Source organism: Belonocnema kinseyi, chromosome 2 (genome assembly GCF_010883055.1).
Source record: "Belonocnema kinseyi isolate 2016_QV_RU_SX_M_011 chromosome 2, B_treatae_v1, whole genome shotgun sequence".
Lineage (NCBI taxonomy): Eukaryota > Metazoa > Arthropoda > Insecta > Hymenoptera > Cynipidae > Belonocnema > Belonocnema kinseyi.
Genome location: NC_046658.1, coordinates 41,785,990 through 41,806,367, shown reverse-complemented (window position 1 = coordinate 41,806,367; position 20,378 = coordinate 41,785,990). Strand labels below are relative to the sequence as shown.

Genomic DNA, 20,378 nt, shown 5'->3' with positions numbered 1-20,378 from the left:
TTTGCGCCGATTCATAACCATGGATGAAACCTGGATCCACTACTACACTCCTGAGTCAACGCAACAGGCAAAACAGTGGGTTCTACCGGGCCAAAGTGCTCCCGCGTCACTCCGTCTATTCCATTTACACATACAGGAATTGATTATGTCGGTCCATACACCTACAAGTTGTCAAAAATTCGCAACGCAAAAACTGACAAATCATATATATGCATTTTTTTTGTCTGGCTACTAGAGCCATCCATATAGAGGTTGTATCTGGTTATACAGCTAAAGGGTTTATAGCAGCAATTCGACGATTTAGTAGCCGTCGAGGTTATGCTCAAGTTGTTTATAGCGATAAGGCGAAAAATTTCGTTGGTGCTAGTAGGGAACCACAAAGAGCATTTAGAAAACTAGTAACTGATCATCAACTACATTCCGCGTTTGCTCTGGACGGTTTGACGTGGAAGTTTATACCTTCCACTTCGCACGATTTTGGTGGTTTATGGGAAGCCGGGGTGAAAAGTATCAAGCACCATCTCAGACGCGTTATCAAGAATCACATTTTGACCTTTGACGAGCTCACTAAGCTTACATGGCAAATCGAAGCATGTTTGAACTTCCGTCCTATAGGACCTGTGTCTCATGAGACCGATCGATTGTCATCGTTGACACCAGGACATTTTTTAAATGGTGGAGCACCATTGTCATTGCCTGAGCGATCCATGCTGGATCTAATTGAGCAATACCCAAAATGTTGGAAGCTATTTCAGCAGAGGCTTGAGCAATTTTGGCGTCTTTGGCGCCATGATTATTTAAACACATTACAACAACGTAACAAATGGAGGCATAAGAATCCTAATTTAGAACCCGGTACACTAGTCTTAATAAAAAATGAAGATTTACCACCTGGCAAGTGGGAACTAGGATTGATCGAAGAGTCTTTGTCCACTGCCAGTTATTGCATGGAAAAAAAATTCTTGAGGCGAACGAGTGAATCAAGAATATATTAAACTCAAAGAAAGTGTACGCTTGGATTAGGTAAAACGTTTAGTTAGAAGAGTTAAACATTTAGTTACTTTATGTAAATTGTTCTCGTAAGTCAGTAATTTGGACATAATTGCTAAGTTCGAAAGTTTTTTATTTTCGACAGATTATGTATAATTGTATTATCTTCAGATTAGAAAAAAAATTAGTTGTTATAGAAATATATTAACTTACAGTAGCCAATCTTTCGTCTGGCATCGCGAAAAGGAATTTCCCTGAAATCCGTGTAATACATTTGGAGGTCAAGTTTGTTGTTTTTATCGTGTTTCTTGATATTTCAATATAGTTATCGCCTACAATCGAAACAAATGTAAATTATTATTACTGCATCAGAAACTCCATTTAATATTAACATTCGAGCACATTTTAAGTGGTAAAAAGCGTTTAATTGTCCTAAGTAAATCTCAACTGTCATTGCTCCCGATTAGACCGTCACCATTTTATTTCGCTGCTCCCATAATGCACCGGCGCTCTTCCGATAATTGCTTCATACACCTATTCTTAATATTCCTATTATAGCTATACTTATTCGCTGTTTGACTATACGATATCCCTGGTATATGGAAAATGGTCAAGGATATTCATTTTCGCTGATCCAGGGATCTTTCTAAATTCCTTCGTTCGTTTTCAGCTAAATATTTAGCTATAATAAGGAATAATATCTCTGTCACAGCTCAATTTATTTTACCGTGTGACATCCACAAATTAGATTATAACTCATAAGATTATGTAAATTATTTCTACATCTCAAATTGTAACTTAACTATGTAAATTGAACCTACCACTCCATGTTATTATCATTAAAATTTAATGCATATATATTGTTTTAAATTTGAATATGCAGAAGGGGCGAGTGGGAGGAATATGTTTATGCGCATAGCATAAATGCTAAAATTCGTAAAGTACTACTCTAAATTGTACATGTTCATTGAGCTGATTTAAACCATTAAATGACTAATATGTAATGACGTCACCTCCCGTTCCAAGGTACCGACTTCCGTTGTCTTGTTACTTTGCATTCGTACCAGTGATCCCAGATCTGAAACGAGATGTGGTCCAATACTATGACAGGGCTATGTCCGTGTGAATATAGTAGGAGACGCTGTAAATGACTGAGTTGCGCGCGCAACCCATTTCTCCTCTTCTGAGTTTGAAAACTCGAAGGTACACGATTGCCGGTCGGAGAACTTCGGCGATTCTATTTATATATCTATCTGCTTACTACTTTGAAATAAATTCAGGAGATTCAGAGATTGGGATTTTAATATTTCCAGATTTCGATGCTGACGATTCTCATGTTTTGAATAGATCGCGCGCCTCTTGATATGCGTATATTTTGAGGTTATGTTATTTCATGTATAAAATATAAATTATATAAATATTAATACTATTATATATGTAAATATATACGCATATTAATAATGATAATATTATAATTATGTTATATTATAATAGTCTTATTTATATCTTGATCCGCATTTGAAAGAAATTAAAGAAATTGGCGATTTTGGAATTCATCTCGTTGGGGATAAAAACTCAATTATTTGATTGAAAAATTAATAATTTTGTTGAAAATGTAACTATTCTGTAAAAAAAAGTCCTCTTTTCTATCAAAAGTTCAACTACTTTTTTTTAATTTTTATTTTTTTTTCACATTTTTACATTTTTCGGTTGAATTATCAACTATAAATATTTTTTGGTTGTAAAGTCGTTCTGTTGTAAATGCAGCTATATTGTTAAAAATTAAAATCATAATTTTTGGGTGGAAATACTCTTTTTGTTTTTAAAATTGAGTAATTTCGTTGAAAGTTCATGTATTTTGTTGGAAATTGGCCTTGTTTAGTCGAAATTTAATCTTTTTGGTTGAAAATGATCATTTTTGGTCAAAAATGCAATTGTTTGGTTAAAATATCAACTGTACATCTTCTTGGGTTTAAAAGTTGATTATTTCACTAAGAGTTGAACTACTTTGTAAAAAAATGCGTTTTTTAACAAGGTCTTTTAATTATGGTTGAAAATTTAACTATTTGGTTGAAAGTTTAACTCTTTCATTTAAAACTCATATTTCTCGCTTAAAAAATTCAACTTTTTGTAGATAATTCGTCTTTTTTACTTTAAAATTAAATAATTTCTTTAAAAAATCATGTATTTTGTTTAAGTTTTGTCTTTTTTTGTAGATCATAAGTTTTCTTGGTCGAAAATTCATCTGATTGGTTGAAAATTTAACAACTTTGTTTAAAATTAATTTTTTCTGTTAAAAATTATTTATCTTTATCTGAAAAAGTAACTATTATATGATTGATTAAAAATTAATCGTATATATTGGTTAAGTTGGAAAATCGTTTTTTTTTATAGAACATTAATCTTCTTGGTCAAAAATTCAACTTTTCCCTTGAAAATTTAACAATTTTGTTGAAAATTCGTTTTTTTCTTATTCAATTCAATTTTGCAGCACAGTTTTTATCTGGAAATTGTACTATTCCATTTTTGGTTGAAACTTTATCCTGTACATTGTATTAGTTAAAGCACCAATCATTTGATAGAAAATTAATTTATTTTGTTGAAAAGTAAACTTTTAGGTTGAAAATTCATTTATTGTGTTAATTACATTTTTCTCCTAAAATAAAAAAAACTGCAAAATAAAAAAATTGCCTTAAAATCATCCTGATTCCTTCTTTTTCATTTTTAAAATCTTTTCAAATACTCACTTAAAATTAATTTTTCAAACTGAAAAATCATTTTCAATTTTCTTAGCAATCACAACCATTTTTGTTATTCTTTTTAAATATTTTACAATTCTTAAAAGCTTTTTTTTTTAAATATGCAAAAATCTAAATCGTGTTTCAAATTATTTCAAATAATTTCAAGTTATAAATTAATTTTTAATATTATTCTAAATTAAAATTGTAGCGTTCAAACTTAAAATTTAGCTCATTACAATTTTAACAATTCAAGAATTTATATTTCGAACCACTCTGTTCAAATTTGTATAGTTTTTAATAGTTGTTTATAATGGCTTGTCCCAGATCTGAATTATATATTTTTTTCAAAAAATCTCTGTTCCAATTCAGAAATACATACAACTGCTTTGAAAAATTTCCGGTTGCAATTCAAATTTCAGGATGAAATTAGAAAATTTTAAATCTAAAAATGATTTTTTTGAGGTGGAAATCTTTTGAATTTTAAACTTTTAAAACTGAAGCTTGACAAATTTTTAATTCAGAAATATTTCATTTAAACGCTCAATAATTCATACGTATAAAACACAAACTTTTAACACCTTTTAATTTTACAATTTTTTAAATTAAATTATTTTAAAATACGAAATTACCATTTAAAAATGTTTATGACTTTAACATTTTAGAGATTTCTGGTTAAAAAATACTAATTACGCTATTATTTTTAAGATTCAAAATGATAATAATTCAAAAAAACTTTAGTTTGTAACATTAAAAATTGAATGATTAAATTAATTATTTAACTAAAAATTTTTTTAAATAAAAGTTACATTGTTTTTATTTTAAGTTGTTCCAGATTAATATTTTTGCATTGTTATTTAGAGATAAAAATTTTAGTTTGCCAACTGAAAATGTTAAAAATTAACTTACTATCAAAATAATTGAATTTTCAACTAAAAAAAAAGAGAATAACAAATTTCCAACAAAATAATTACATTTTTAATTAAAATGATAAATCTTCAACAAAAAAAGTTTGATTTTTTAATTAAAAACTGTTGAAATCATCCAAAAAGATATTAATTTTACACAAGAGTTGACTTTTCAGTCAATAAGGATTTTTTTTTTAATATAAACTTACTTTCAATGCTTTGAATTGAAGAATGAATAAATAAATTTTTCAATGTTAAAGACTGAATCATTTTGATCAATAAAAATAGATTAATTACAATTCTTTTTTAATTGGAAACTTTTTAAATTATAAATTGAATTTGTTTATTTTAAGTCGCTTTATATTATTAATTTTTACATTTTTATTTATAAATCCAAACTCAAAAGCTTATTTACGAATTGACAATTTTGAAAATCGAACGGTGTAACAAAACAGTTTCATTTTCAACTAAAAAAAAAATGAAGTTTCAACCAAATCCTTAAATTTTTAAAGAAGGAGATGAATTTTCATTTAAAATTATGAATCTTCAACAAAAAAATGCTTACATTTTTTATTAAAAACTGTTGAACTCATCCAAACAGAAAAATTTTTCACAAAACAGTTGAGTTTTCATTCTTTAACTAAAATGATGAATCTTCAAATAAAATCTAATTAACACAATAAATCAATTTTCAACCCAAAAGTTTACCTTTCAACCAAAAAAATTAATTTTCTATCAAATAATTAGTGTCTTAACTAATACAATGTACAGGATAAAGTTTCAACCAAAAATGGAATAGTATAATTTCCAGATAAAAACTGTACTAAAAAATTGAATTGAACAAGAAAAAAAACAAATTTTCAACAAAATTGTAAAATTTTCAAGGGAAAAGGTGAATTTTGGACCAAGAAGATTAATGTTTTATAAAAAAAACGATTTTCCAACTTAACCAATATATACGATTAATTTTGAATTAATCATATAATAGTTACCTTTTCAGATAAAGATAAATAAATTTTAACAAAAAGATTAATTTTAAACAAAGTTCTTAAATTTTCAACCAATCAGATGAATTTGCGACCAAGAAAATTGATGATCTACAAGAAAAGACAAATCTTAAACAAAATACATGGATTTTTAAAGAAATTATTTAATTTTAAAATAAAAAAGACGAATTATCTACAAAAAGTTGAATTTTTTAAGCGAAAAATATGAGTTTTCAATGAAAGAGTTAAATTTTCAACCAAATAGTTAAATTTTCAACCATAATTAAAAAACCTTATTAAAAAACGTATTTTTTTACAAAGTAGTTCAGCTCTTAGTGAAATAATCGACTTTTAAACCCAAGGAGATGTACAGTTGATATTTTAAACAAACATTTGCATTTTTGACCAAAAAGATTAAATTTCTACTAAACAAGGTCAATTTCCAACAAAATACATGAACTTTCAACGAAATTATTTAAATTTAAAAACAAAAAGAGTATTTCCACCCAAAAATTATGGTTTTAATTTTTAACAATATAGTTGCATTTACAACAGAACGACTTGCAACCTAAAAATATTTATGGTTGATAATTCAACCGAAAAATGTAATTTTTAATCAAAAAGTAGAAATTTTCCATAAAACAATTTAATTTCTACAAAGAAAGACGACCTTTTAACAAAACACATGATTTTTTAACCAAAAATGCTATTGATTAGTTGTCAGTTTCAAAAATGTATTTTCAACGAAAGAGATGAACCTTCAAATTAAAAAAAATAAAATTTTTAAAAAAGTTGTTGAACTTTTGATAGAAAAGAGGACTTTTTATTACAGAATAGTTACATTTTTAACAAAATTAATAATTTTTCAATCAAATAATTGAGTTTTTATCCCCAACGAGATGAATTCCAAAATCACTCATTTCTTTAATTTCTTTCAAATGCGGATCAAGATATAAATAAGACTATTATAATATAACATAATTATAATATTATCATTATTAATATGCGTATATATATATATAATAGTACTAATATTTATATAATTTATATTTTATACATGAAATAACATAACCTCAAAATATACGCATATCAAGAGGCGTGCGATCTATTCAAATCATGAGAATCGTCAGCATCGAAATCTGGAAATATTAAAATCCCAATCTCTGAATCTCCTGAATTTATTTCAAAGCAGTAAGCAGATAGATATATAAATAGAATCGCCGAAGTTCTCCGACCGGTAATCGTGCACCTTCGAGTTTTCAAATTCAGACGAGGAGAAATGGGTTGCGCGCGCAACTCAATCATTTACATCGTCTCGTACTATATTCACACGGACATAGCCCTGCCATAGTATTGGACCACATCTCGTTTTAGATCTGGGATCACTGATTCGTACCAATACTCTGAATGGGTACGGTTCGTTAAGTCACGCAATTATAACGACTCTGTCAGCTATTAGGCACATAGTACGTCGTGCATTTATTATGGCCATGAAACTTGTGTTTACACAGTTGTGAAATAATTTTTTAATCTCAGTGATTGCATTAAATAAAGATTCAATTTTGCTTCATAAATAGCGCTAAACTTACGCATACATTTAAACTATCTAACCTTTATTTAAAGAAGAGTAGCAAACAGCCAATCAGATTGATGCGCGAGAAAGATAGGTTATCCCGCTAATTCATAGTCTGTCTCTTTCACTTTGCCATCAACTCTGACATTGGCTGGCTCCCTCCAGGTATGTCTGCACTAAGTTATAAACTAACGAGTAGAATGAATCATCACTTGTGAGATGTAACTAACAGGGGCTGATAAAAATATCTTTGTACCTGGGACTTTAGCCATTTTGTTTGCCAAACATTGTTGTACAGTATAAGAAGCCAATTACTAAGGATAAAATAAAAATAAATTTTAGAAATAAAATTAGTAAGTTTTATCCATTAATACAGAAAATTAACATAACCTCAAATTTGCCACTATAAATACTCAGTATTCGTAATGTGCAGTTCAAAACAATTTTTAACTTTTTATCACACGCGCCATTTCTACAAAAGATAAACTGTGAACCAGCGCGCGTGGAACTGGCAAGCATGGTCGCAAGCGTTTTGAGTTGATTACAAAATCTCGGCTCAAAACGAACTCAAGGTACTGCGGCCTACATACCCTATTGGCAACCTTTTCTATTGTTCAGCGCTGGGCTGGATCTCGAAGCGCCGTAGCTCTCAACAGACGCCTTCTGCATTTATATTACAGGGGTACATTTAAATGGAATAGTGTATGAACTCTGTTGCGCCCTACCATGGAGGTCTATAGTTATACTATTTATACTAAATATATTTATATTGAATTAAATATTTATGGATTTTAATTATGCATTAATATGAAGCACTTTTAGCAAACAGAATTTTTTTACCGATACTAAGACTATTTGCTAATTTCTTCATAAAATTTATTTAAATCAAATAAATGGAATAATAAATAAATCATTTGTATTCTATGAGTCCCTGAATATTCATTTAAGATGATATAAAGTTTACCTAATCAGTTATTAAAGCGTAAAAAATTGTTATGTTCGGACCAAAATTGAAGGCTCTGAACATTTTTAAACGAAAAAAGTGCATTTCCACCCACTGTGCGCGCCTTCAACTCGATCTCTATGGGCAAAAGAATTCATACAAGATTCCATTTAAATGTCCCCTGTAACATAATGCAGAAGCCGCCGGTTGAGAGCCGTCCAGCTGCGAGACCGAGTCTAGCGCTGAACAATAGAAAAATACATACTTTGAGGACGGTAACCAGAATGAGATTATTACCGAGAATATAACCGAGAAATAAATTCATTGAAAATTTATGAGAATTTATTTTAATTGATAGAAAATTGCATTTTTTGGCTAACTTGGATCGATTTTTTAATGTTGAAAACAAATTTTAAGTTTATATTAAGCATCCGGTCCAGTATTTGAAATAGAACACACATATGAACAAAAGCATGCATCTGAAGTTTTCTGTTCCGCGACTCTACATCTCACGCCGTCAATATGGTCGCGGAATATTGAAACTTGAATGTCTTCACAACAGGATTATTCTGGGTACAGCACATAGAGTCGCAAATGGAAGAGACCGTCTTCTCAAAATGGTCAAGAAGCACGAAAAAGTAGGCAAAGGAGCGTTTCTGTACAAAGCAGCGGAGGAGGCTGCTGGAACACTTGAACTTAACTTCAGTATTAGGGGTGAGCAAAATGCATCAAATCTTATTTATCTCGAGTAGTCACTCCTGAAAGCTCGGATTAAGAAAGCACAAGAGAAAAACTTCCGTGAACAGGTCCACGATAAGAGGATGTACGGCATCTTCCACAGAAAAGTTGAGGATCAGTCAATGTCGTGTGGGCTAACTTTTGCTTTCCTTAAATCACCGGGATTGAAGTCTGGCACGGAGGGTTTCATTTTGGCATATTCAGGACGGTGTCATTTCCACCTTAATATACCGTCGCCACATTTTGAGCCAAGCCGATCCCGATGATAGCTGCAGGGCGTGCCATGCATACCCTGAGTATTTAGCACACATAATATCTAGTTGTCCAACTCGCGCGGGAACAACCTACATCCAAAGGCACAATGTGGCACTAAGAGTGCTTTATTACCATCTTTGTTACCCTTACGACACTAACCTTAATATCGCTCCTCTAAATGCTCCTAGGGAAATTGAGTCAATTGTCGAGAATGGGAAGTGCCGCATATACTGGAACTTTATATTCTCGACAATTGTTTCTGTTGCTCACTCGAGGCCTGACATGGTTCTTCTTGACTTCGAGAAGCGAACCATGTTCGTTATCAGATTTTCGGCACCAGCTGACAAAAACATCATAATTAAGGAGAATGAAAAGAAAGAGAGGTATCGAGACCTTATAAGGGAGTTGCAACGATTGTACCCGGAATATTCTGTTAAACTAATCGTCCTTCTCGTTGGCGCTCTTGGAGGTGCCAAGCTTTCATTGGTTAATAGCCTGAAAAACATCCCTGCGTGTCAACAATATGCTAAAACACTTGCGGGAAAAATGCAGAAGGCGGTCGTTCTTGGGTCGCTCCGCGTCCTCAGGATGTACGAGACTATATATAATATTAATATTATTATAATATTTGTTTAATATTTCTTTGCATTCTACGATTGTGCTGAAAGTTTCCCTCGCGTTTTATTTTTGATTTTTTCAGGAAAAACGCGAGAGTTAGTTTATTTATATATATAAATAAACTAACTCGCGTTTTTTCTGGGATTTTTTAGAATTTTAAAAATCCTGAAAAAATCAAAAATAAAACTCGAGGGAAACTTTCAGCACAATCGTAGAATACAAAGAAATATTATAATAATATTAAATATTACTTAGAATGTAAATTGAAGCAACAAAAATTACCTTGACCCATATAAAGCCTCCAGATTCCTTTTTTTCACTTCCACGAACCGCAAGGTGATATATTTTTTTGATACAAACGATGAAAATATTCGTTGTATTTTATGCCCTTCCAAAAGGTGCAATCTTTTCGTAACTCATTTTTTTTTATTTTTCGGGTACGTTTACTTATATTTGTCATATAACTCTTGAAATAATTTCTTTTAATCCATTTTGCTTCGACAAAATTATAGTATATCATACAGGTTCACTCGCCAGGGAGAGTTGAGTATAAACATCAGCTGATTTAAAAAAACGGTACGACCTAACCAGTTGAAAATAAACATCAGCTGATTAAGCTGATTCATTGCTTGTTAAGAAAAAAAAATTAAGCAAATTTTCTAAAGTGTAGTGGATTTTTTTCGCGTATATTACAATTTTTTATACGAATTTTGCGTTACGCGACACCTCTCAACCCCCCCCCCCCCTGTTGACATTGGGTCACATTTCTCTAGGTTCCCCCGCCCCCCTTGGAGCTTCACGTGATTTATGGATGGTCCCTAAGTACGAGCGGGCAGATTGTTTCAATATTCAAATATCCCGTTAAAAAATCATTCAGATACTGAGATTGTAAAAAATTGTAAACCCTATGTTCTAAAACGCTTCAATTTCAAATCGCTTCATTTAAAATGTTTAATTCTAATTGAGTAATAAAATATTGCTCAATTACAAAAGAATAATTTTCTGAAGTCTTGATTTAGTAATGGTTCAATATTAAACATTTCAGTTTGAAAATGGTTTAATTTGGAACCGAATTAGAATTGTTTATTTTTAAAGTTTCCCTTTATTTTCGCAGTTAATAATTATTATATTTTAAATATTATAGCTAAATAATTGTTTCATTTACTTTTTGTTTTTTCTAATGTGTTGTCTGGGGTTCACATGTTCCTGGTACCCCTTCTCTATTCTTTTACACACTCCACACATCTATTTGTGGTGCGAGGGGGGACCTACAGTTCAAGGTGGGTTTCGAACCAGCAAGAATAACGGCTCTCAGTACTTAGAGAACCTTTTTCTCTAGAGGTATCTGTCACATGAATCTCTGAAGATAAATAACTTCCTTGATAGGCTAACGTTCATCGCATGGGCCGCCGAGGCTCTTCCACAGTGCCAGGTGGAAATCGAACCCGTAAGCCGACGCAATGGGTCGAAAGCCTATGCCTTAGCATCCACGACTGTCGTCTAACTTCAATTGTTTTATTTATTATGGTTGATATTACTATTGTTTCATCATATTATTGTTATAATATAATAAAATTATGATCATTTTCTTTAAACTGTCATTAATTTATCTTTAAAGTTTATGAACTTAAAACATTTTACTAATAAAATTGTTAAATTTCAAACACCTTGAACTTTAAATTGATTAGCCTTCAAAACTGTATTGAAAACTTTTTCTAAAAAATGCAAATTTTTTAAACTAAACTAATGATTTACGAACAAAAAAGACACAAATTCCGTAAAAATGTTCGTTTATTGTATTTCATAATTATGTTATGAAAATTGAGTATATGAAAGTTAAAAAAGTATACAATAGCCCAATATATAAAATATTGTTTTTACACAAACATTTTAACAGATGCATATTCGTCATGTTTGCTGTGCTTTGTTATAAAAAACTGATCCATGGAAAAATAATGTTTACTTGCACATATCAGCACTAAAGACGAACCATGTTTACGACAAATTACACGAGAGATGCAAAAATAAACTATATCGAATCTAGAGTGTCTTTTTTTCTCGCTTATTATCGTATTAAGGAAACTGTTGTAAACCTATAATCTCATTGACATTTTGCGTAGTATCGTTGAACAGACTCGACTTGCATTTTATTATTCGCGCGAAAGAAAGCATGAGATGATAGTTAAGTTTAAGTATAGTCCATAAGATTACATTAACATCAGGACGCTCGCCAATTTTACATCAGTAAACATTATAAAATATTCTACGATACAAAAGTAGCGAAATCACAAATCACTGCTCCGATGTTCTCGTTCCAATTCCACTTTATGCAGCTACCTTCTCAGCGGCGATTGCTGGAAAAGGAATAAAAATCAATATTCAAATGTTTTGGCCTCTTAATTATATTTAAAAAAAAAACAGTTCGAGAAGAGGTCCACCAGCGGGGTTTCGCAAGGCGTAGGCTTGAATTAAAAAAGAATCATTGTTTTAAATGTTTTTTTGTGCTTTTTTTGTTAAAAATTCCAAGAGCTTCAGTTTGAGCCATCCCCAAAGTGAATCCCATTAAAAGAAAAGATTTCTGTTTAAAAAAAGAAAAATAATAAAGATAGAACATTTTTTTTCTATCTCAATTCTACCTCATTTTTCTTACATTATAGGTTCTCAGTTCTATTTTTTTTTAACTGACTTAAGTTTTAGAAAATGTATAATAGTATACAGAAGGCCAACAAGGGTACGGGATATTCCAAAATACTCATGACGCCATGCGACGTGCGAAGATAACACAAGGTGGGAGAGACATTAATTCTGATAAACTTCCGTAAGAAAATACAAGGGCGATAGGCAAAAGCAAGATTTGATACCAATACATTTTATTTTTAAAATTAGAAGAAAAATGTTGTCTTACTAATGAAAAGTGTTACATTTAAAATATAATTATATGGTTTCCCATAAGTCTTATTTCATTTCATTTAAAGAAAAATTAAATAATCTAGATAATAATTAATAATGTTATCAGTTTAATTTTTTTACTACTGACCTTCTTTGGTTGGCAGAACATTTTTTTCTTGGGTCACTGCGTGTTTCAGTTTCGCAGGATTGAAGTTTTCAATCCCGGAAATCAATTGTTGCTTTTCTTTTTCCTGTTCAATGACTGCAAAAAGGTCGTTGGTTAGTTTCAATTCAAATTCCTTTTAAAATCGATTACCATGATTCACTATTTGAATTAAATTGGTAAATTTATAAATGAAATTCTTCCATTTCAAGCAGTCTCAATTTGAAACTGTATCATTTTAAAAATTAGAATCGGAAATATTATTCAATAATTTTAACGCTTTAAACCTCAAATTCCTCTACTACTATTTTTAGAGATTTTAAATTCAAGAATTCGGAATCTTTTAATTTAAAATTGTTTAACTTAATAATTCGTTATGGATTTGAAAATTTTTAATCTATGAAGCTTAAAAAATGTGTGTTCATAAATAGAAAAGATGCTCCCTGTTACTAATGTTAAACAAATAAAAGTTATTTTTGATTAATTAAATGTTTAATTTTATAAAAAAATGCATATTACCTTCTTTGTCAGGAAGAGGATTTTTTTCTTGAGTCATCGTGTGCTTTAACTTGGCTGGATCAAACGCTTCAATTCCAGCAATAAGGGTTTGCTGTGTTTTTTCCACGGCCACGTCTAAAAAAAAAAAAGAAAAACTACAATTTCGCAAGCACTAAAAATACTATGCCATGCACTAAAGGGGAGAAGTGAGACTTTCTACGCCGAGTGCGTAAGTCTGAGTCGGAGATGAGTATTAAAATATGTATAAGTTGTGAAAAGTCCCCTCCCCCTTCACGCATACGATACTTTTTACAAAAAATGCATGATTTTAAATACGATTGCATTGTTGGATTTACAAAAAATAAAATATAAAAATAAAATACCAGATTCTATAAATTACCGGAAATGTTTGGATACTTTTAGTTTCTTGAAATTTAAGGTTTTTACGGCAAATTAATGCTATTTAAAGTATCCACAAGTTTTCAGTAATTTACGCTAACTTATCGCTTCAAGTTGGTCCAATCTTTTAAGAAATATTTTTCATTGATAAGTGTTTGCTTTCCGATCACGTTTAGTGAGCTCGAAGATGTATAATTTTCATCATACACCACTGTGTCAAACTTCTGTTCTATACATTTTTGTCTACACTTTTGCAACCTCTGATGGCACGATGCTCGAAAAGCACTACTTTAGACTCGCTTTATATGCTTGTAAAACAGCTGAAATTATGCATTGTCTTATCCAAGTTATTATTTACTTTGGAAGTAGTTATAAAATCGTTGTTTGTCAGTAATAAATGTAATTAATATAAAACGGACTTTTCTGAAGAGAAATTTAATTTTAAATCCATTTTTCTTTATTCCCGGAATAAACGTATTGCTTTCGATAATTATTTTCTATAAGTACCTTCGGCAGAAGGTAAGACATTTTTTTCCGTGGTGGCTGCTTTTTTCATGCAACTTGGGTCGAAGCCTTCCAGTTCACTCTTTAAATCTACAGCTACCTTTGGCAAGCTTTTCAAGGATGGACTCACAGGATTTGACATAATGCCGAAAATTTAAAAGTCTGAAAGCAGAAATAAAAAAAATATTATTCTTAACACAAATAAGAATTATTTTATGGTGACTACACGGAGAGAAGTTTCTTAGAGCCTCTCACCTAAGACGTACAATTCTGCCGTGCAAATGAAAATGAGCGTATCTGCAGAGTAGCCAACTGTACGCTGGTAGTGAAAAAAAATTATACGCACTGCACTTATATTTGAACCAGTTTTAAACAACAAAAAGCGGCTGTCTATATAAAAAATACTAAATTTTTAGATATTATGACAACAAAGATGTATTGTTATCGATTTCAGTGAAAATGTGCAGTTACGCTTATTTACAATTTCAGCTACTTTGTCTGAAATTACCGTATCTACTTATAAAAATTGTTAAACAATAATAAATCACTCACTATCTTCAGAAAACACAAATAAAATGTCAAAGATTCTGTATATGAAGATAAATGTATTTATCAATATGTAAAAATATCCAATTTTGCGTTTAATAGTCTGTAGAGTAATGTTAATATTATATCACTCATTCTATCTATTATATTGTACTAATGTGTTTCAAAGAAGAATTTCTGAAATTCCTAATTAGTACATTTATTATTATTAAATGCATATATTATTTTTTAATATGTACCTATTTTACAACTTAATTGAGCGAATGAATTTTTGGTAAGGGCATGGGTTACTTCCTCGTGTGGTCAATCGGGTGCAGTTTCCCCGGTTTTTTTTTTTCTAAAAAAATGAAAATTTTAAAAACTGAATTCGCAGATCCTATAAAATATCATAAAGGACGTCCCGGCCTCTTTTTTGAAGGATAATAACAAAAAAATGTATTGTTCTAAATAAAAATTGTATGCATGTGAACTATTTCGTAGTTAGGATCGTTCTTTAGCTGTCTGTCCTTCTGATAATGTAGGTCTCTGTTGTACCGATGCTGTCGGTATCTATTGTTTCAGGCCATGCACGTAGGAAACACGGGACTAGACATGCCATCTTAACTTGGGCGAGCGGGGTTGAATCCACGGGAGGGGGAAGAATTCCATAAGTGGGGAGTGCCGCCATCTTACGATGTGCCATTCGATTATGCGCACGAGCATTTTTGCTGACAAACTGTGCATGAAAATATAAACATGTGGGCGCTGCCATGTTTGTCATGGGACATCAAAAGGTGGCGGACCTCCCCCCTCATCGCATCACCCCCTCAATGGCATGCCTAGTAACTTGTTTCCTATGTCCATGTTTCAGACCATGGACATAGGAAACACGGGACTAGGCATGCCATCTTAACTTGGGCGAGCGGGGTTGAATCCACGGGAGGGGGGAGAATTCCATGAGTGGGGAGAGCCGCCATCTTACGATGTGCCATTTGATTATGCGCACGAGCATTTTTGCCGACAAACTGTGCATGAAAATATAAACATGTGGGCGCTGCCATGTTTGTCGCGGGACATCAAAAGGTGGCGGAACTCTCCGCTCATTGCATGAACCCCGCAATGGCATGCCTAGTCCCTTGTTTCCTATGACCATGTTTCAGACATGTTTCTTATGTTCATGTTTCAGACATGGACACAGGAAACACGGGACTAGGCATGCCATTGCGCGGTTGATGCAATGAGGGGGGAGGTCCACCATATTTTGATGTCCTGTGACAAACATGGCAGCGCCCACATGTTTATATTTTCATGCACAGTTTGTCGGCAAAAATGCTCGTGCGCATAATCAAATGGCACATCGTAAGATGGCGGCTCTCCCCACTCATGGAATTCTCCCCCCTCCCGTGGATTCAACCCCGCTAGACCAGGTTAGGATGGCATGCCTAGTCCCGTGTTTCCTATGTCCATGGTTTCAGAATACTTCAAGTAGGGCTCAATCAATGAAAAACGTAATAAGCTTTCTAACCGTTTTTTTTTTTAATATTTCGAAATTAATTTTTCGCAGTTAGTCACTTTCTAATACAAGCCTGTTTTAAATCCGATTTTCTTAACTGAACGCACAGTTTTGTCCGATAGTGTACATTTTCAAAAAGTTATTCCAAAACATCAAAATGATCTTTTTTTAAAGGAAATTTGTATCAAACTTCATTTATCATTTATTACGTGCAGGTTCACAATACTGATAAAGAACGAAATCAAGGGAGCGGAAACATCGTAGTCCATTTCCTGCAAACTGGGAGAAAGAGGAAGCAACAAGTCTTACAGATAGTGATTATTAATTATTATGTAACAAATTTTCGTGACTTTTAAAAAGTAAACCCCTAAAATAAAAAGAATTTAGAATTTTATTATTAAGAATCTTACAAATTTTGTTAATTAAAAATAAAGATCAATATTTCTATATATCAAAGAGACATATGCTTTATTAAAGAACAAAAGCCTAGAATAAAGAAATTTTTTCCGGGCACAGTCCCATGGTTGCTGTTTATCGGCGTACTTAAATGATATAACCAATAGAATTGAAAAATGCACAACAAAAGGAATTTTATTGGTTATTTTTTAATTTGATGGGACAGTGCCCTCGCAACCTAAAATTGTTTCAAATTTCAGAACAATCGGGACAGTTTGTGATTCCTAAATATGGAATATTTCAAATTCAGAAAATGGAATTATGATTTAACAAAATGAGACGCTAAATACTACCCATTAAAATATTGACTTGCCTTTAGAAGTGACTCATTTTCCATTACAAGACGTGAGTAATGTTGTTTTTTGCGCTCCTGCAATTTCTCGAGTCAATGACCGTATCATTTTTTATTGGATTTATAATAACATTATATTAATCTCGAAGAAAAAACTCCTTTTTTGTTGCGAGCTAAATAATTGAAACCGATTTTATATAATCCAAGTTTCCTTTAAATGCTATTTAAATAAGAAACAGGCACTTGATGAGCCTCGTTAAAAGTAATTTAATTAAAACACTCTGAAGTTTACCTGGAAGAAATTAGAGATAGGAAATGGTTTTCTAACCAAATTTGATGACTGGTCAGAGACGAAAGTGTCGGTTTAATACTAAACACGAAGTTACTGATGATCATCAGAAAATATGAATAACATATGGGCATTAGTAAGAGTAAAGCATTCCACAAGAATGAAGTCATTCGACGTTTATGTAGAAAACAGATCGATAGTCGATACAAGGAACAAATTTTTCGAAGGGAATATTATGTGAGGACAGCAAAAATGATGGCAATTCGAATCAGATTAACTCTTTTAAACCAGTAGTCTTATTCTCAGAAAAAACAAGATGTTATAACAAGTTTTCATTATTATAGTTTTCCACTTTCTTACTCCTAATGCAATAATAAGAGGCTCATTTCCTTTCACCTCTTTTCATACAAAACGTATTTAATATCGATGGCATCCAACAATATCGTTAGTGAAAATATATTATTTGAAGACGAGATTTAAGGTCTATATATGTATTTAAAATAAAAGATGATGTTTTAAAATTCAGTTGTAATGTTTTCCGCTTCAGATTGAAAAATTTAATTTCGAAAGTTATTGCATTTTAAATTCTAAATTTAGAAAATATAGGATAGACCGAGGCAATGCGTCGCCGGCTCAAAATGCATTGCTCTGTATAGTATGAATAAAGTTAATAAAACGTAGAATGTATGCGTTTCTTTCATTTTGAGTTCCACAATATTATGAATCAAATTTTCATATGTTCATCGCTGTTCCGATGATAAAGCTTCAACTATTTTCTAAGCGAGACCAAGCGCGCGTGTTTTCGTCAGGTGATATATTTTGTGATTATTTCGGAAATGTTTGATTGTAGTTCGGAATAATTCGAATTAATCCGAAACAATCCAAAGCAATTTTTCAATCCTCTTCAACCCTTATCAATCCATCATTTAAACCCAAATTAAATCCCAATCTCAATACATGTCTCAACCCCCAATTCAATCCGAATGGATTCGAGGTTCACTTATCAATCCTTCTTCATTCAATCCGTGCCTCCAATACTCTTAAATAGATGGGGCTTCTTGAATTCAATCTGATGAATCATACTGAATCAGACATCAATGGAAATGGATAAGTATGAATCCGAAACCAAACAGAATGAATCAGACACCAATCGGAAACAAAATCTCACACTATCCGAGTGAACTGAAAACCAATCCAAACCTATAAACTTTCATTTATTTCAAATCCGGATATCAACGTAAACTTGAATCATAAAACACTTTTTAATCCATTTTAAACCGTGCCCTTACTCCGATAAATCCGTAGCACATTCAAAAAATCTTTTCAATTATTTCAAATCCAAATTAATCTATCCCCTTCTAGAAAATCTCTGAAATTTTCACGTTTTTCACGTCTGTTTTCTCGAAATCTGAAAATGTATCAAATTTCCTCAATATTAATACTAATTGTTATTTGTTGTTAATATTTTAAGTTTTTGCGCATGTCTCACGCTTTTCGAGATAATTCAAAATTTAGATTTTTTACTTTTGAAAATCTTTTTATTGGATTAATTTGTGGTGGCTGGGGACAACCTTTTATATAAAACCCTGAATATTTTGACAGTTTCGGCGTATCTTATCATTTTCGAGATATCTCAACACTTTTATTTTGAAAATATTTGTACTGGACTAATTCGGGGTGCCCGAGGACCATATCGGTCTGGAATATCATGAAAATTTTGTTCCTTTTCGCGTCTCTCTACTTTACTGTGTTAGTTCAGGGTGGTCGAGGATCTTCATCAAACAGTGAATATTTGGCCAGTTCTCGCGTATCTTTCATTGTTTTCGCGATAAATCAAAATTAAATTTTTTTAAATTTTAAATGGCGGTGGCGCGCAGGTTTTAAGCTCAAAGAACGGCAGTAAACGCGATTTTCGTTTTACGTGTGAAGCGTAACATATATGGCACTGTGGGCGGATTCAGATTAATTTCCAAAATCTTTCTATTGTGTTACTTCGAATTGGTAAATCCTTATAAAATTTATAAAATCATTTATAAACCCATTTATAAAACCATTTAGAAAATATTTAAAATGTTTTCGTTTTCACGTATCTGCGACCCTTTTAGAGGTAATTTAAAAAAAATTCTTTTTGAATTTTGAACATTTATATAATGGTGTAGGCCAAGCCGTTCGAGGTCCATCCCCTTTTAGAAAACCCTGCAAATTTTGTCTGATTTCACGCATCTCTTACCATGTTCAAGATAACTTAAAATTCTTATTTTGTTTTGAATTTTGAAAACAATTTCTTCCCTTTTACCTATGTTCAGAGAAATTAACCATGAATTACAACTAACTCCACTTAACATACTTATTTTAATTCTTAACTTTTAACTATTGTATTAATTAATTACAATAATTATGCCAAAAATGTCGAGTATTTTGAAACTTGCGCCTACTTGAATCATCCAATTATTGAATCTGTTAAATTTTCGACTTATCGAATCTTGTTTTCTATTCTCGACAGCTGATTGACTGATTCTACTGAGACTTTCTTTAGATGTCAATGGCTAACTTAATTGACCAATAGGGTCAAGGATCTATGCATGACGTTAACCGAAATGCATGTTCTTTTTCAGTCGCACACTTGAGCGCGCGTGTTCTGAAAGCATCTGAAAGGCTCTTGCGAGAAATCAACACATTTCTTCATAACATTTCTTTAGAGTTTCTTCACAAATTGGAAAAACTACAATAAAATTTTTACTTTCTTTGTGAAAACTAGTGTTGCCCTCAGGCTATTGATACTTATATATTTTCAAGAAATACACCATTTATCTGTGGAATATTTGTATACTATAGTATATATTAATGTTCGCAGGGCGAGTAGTAAAATAATAAATGTAGGCTATCGCTTTTATCGTCGTCCTGCGAACATATTGAATTACCCGCCTAAAGACGTGTGCGAACTTGCGAGTGATGTAAGATATTTTATTTGTGACCACAGTATTATGAGACTGCACAGTCCCCAGAAAGGTGATCGTTGGATAACCCTTTACCGAAATGGTGTGACAACGTCGTATGAAGTGAATGTTTTTTGATAATGATGATTACTGACAGAACAATCT

General features: G+C 31.7%; 2 protein-coding genes across 2 annotated transcripts in view; one reads left to right on the top strand and one right to left on the bottom strand.

Moving 5' to 3' along the window:
• Nucleotides 1-209: 209 nt before the first annotated feature.
• On the top strand, nt 210-11,253 carry LOC117182645. The gene is made up of 2 exons (XM_033375747.1): nt 210-898; nt 11,136-11,253. The coding sequence occupies exons 1-2, from the start codon at nt 210-212 to the stop codon at nt 11,251-11,253; spliced, it is 807 nt and encodes a 268-aa protein (XP_033231638.1).
• Nucleotides 11,254-11,647: 394 nt separating this feature from the next.
• The window catches only part of LOC117168011 (thymosin beta), a 36,397-nt gene continuing 27,666 nt past the window's right edge, over nt 11,648-20,378 (bottom strand). Inside the window, exons 2-5 of the mRNA XM_033353325.1 lie at nt 14,206-14,364; nt 13,321-13,434; nt 12,787-12,900; nt 11,648-12,103 (exon numbers count right to left, since the gene is read on the bottom strand). Of these exons, the coding sequence (XP_033209216.1) occupies nt 12,075-12,103; nt 12,787-12,900; nt 13,321-13,434; nt 14,206-14,344 (396 nt within the window). The 5' untranslated portion in view covers nt 14,345-14,364 and the 3' untranslated portion in view covers nt 11,648-12,074. The remainder of the gene's footprint in view (nt 12,104-12,786; nt 12,901-13,320; nt 13,435-14,205; nt 14,365-20,378) is intronic.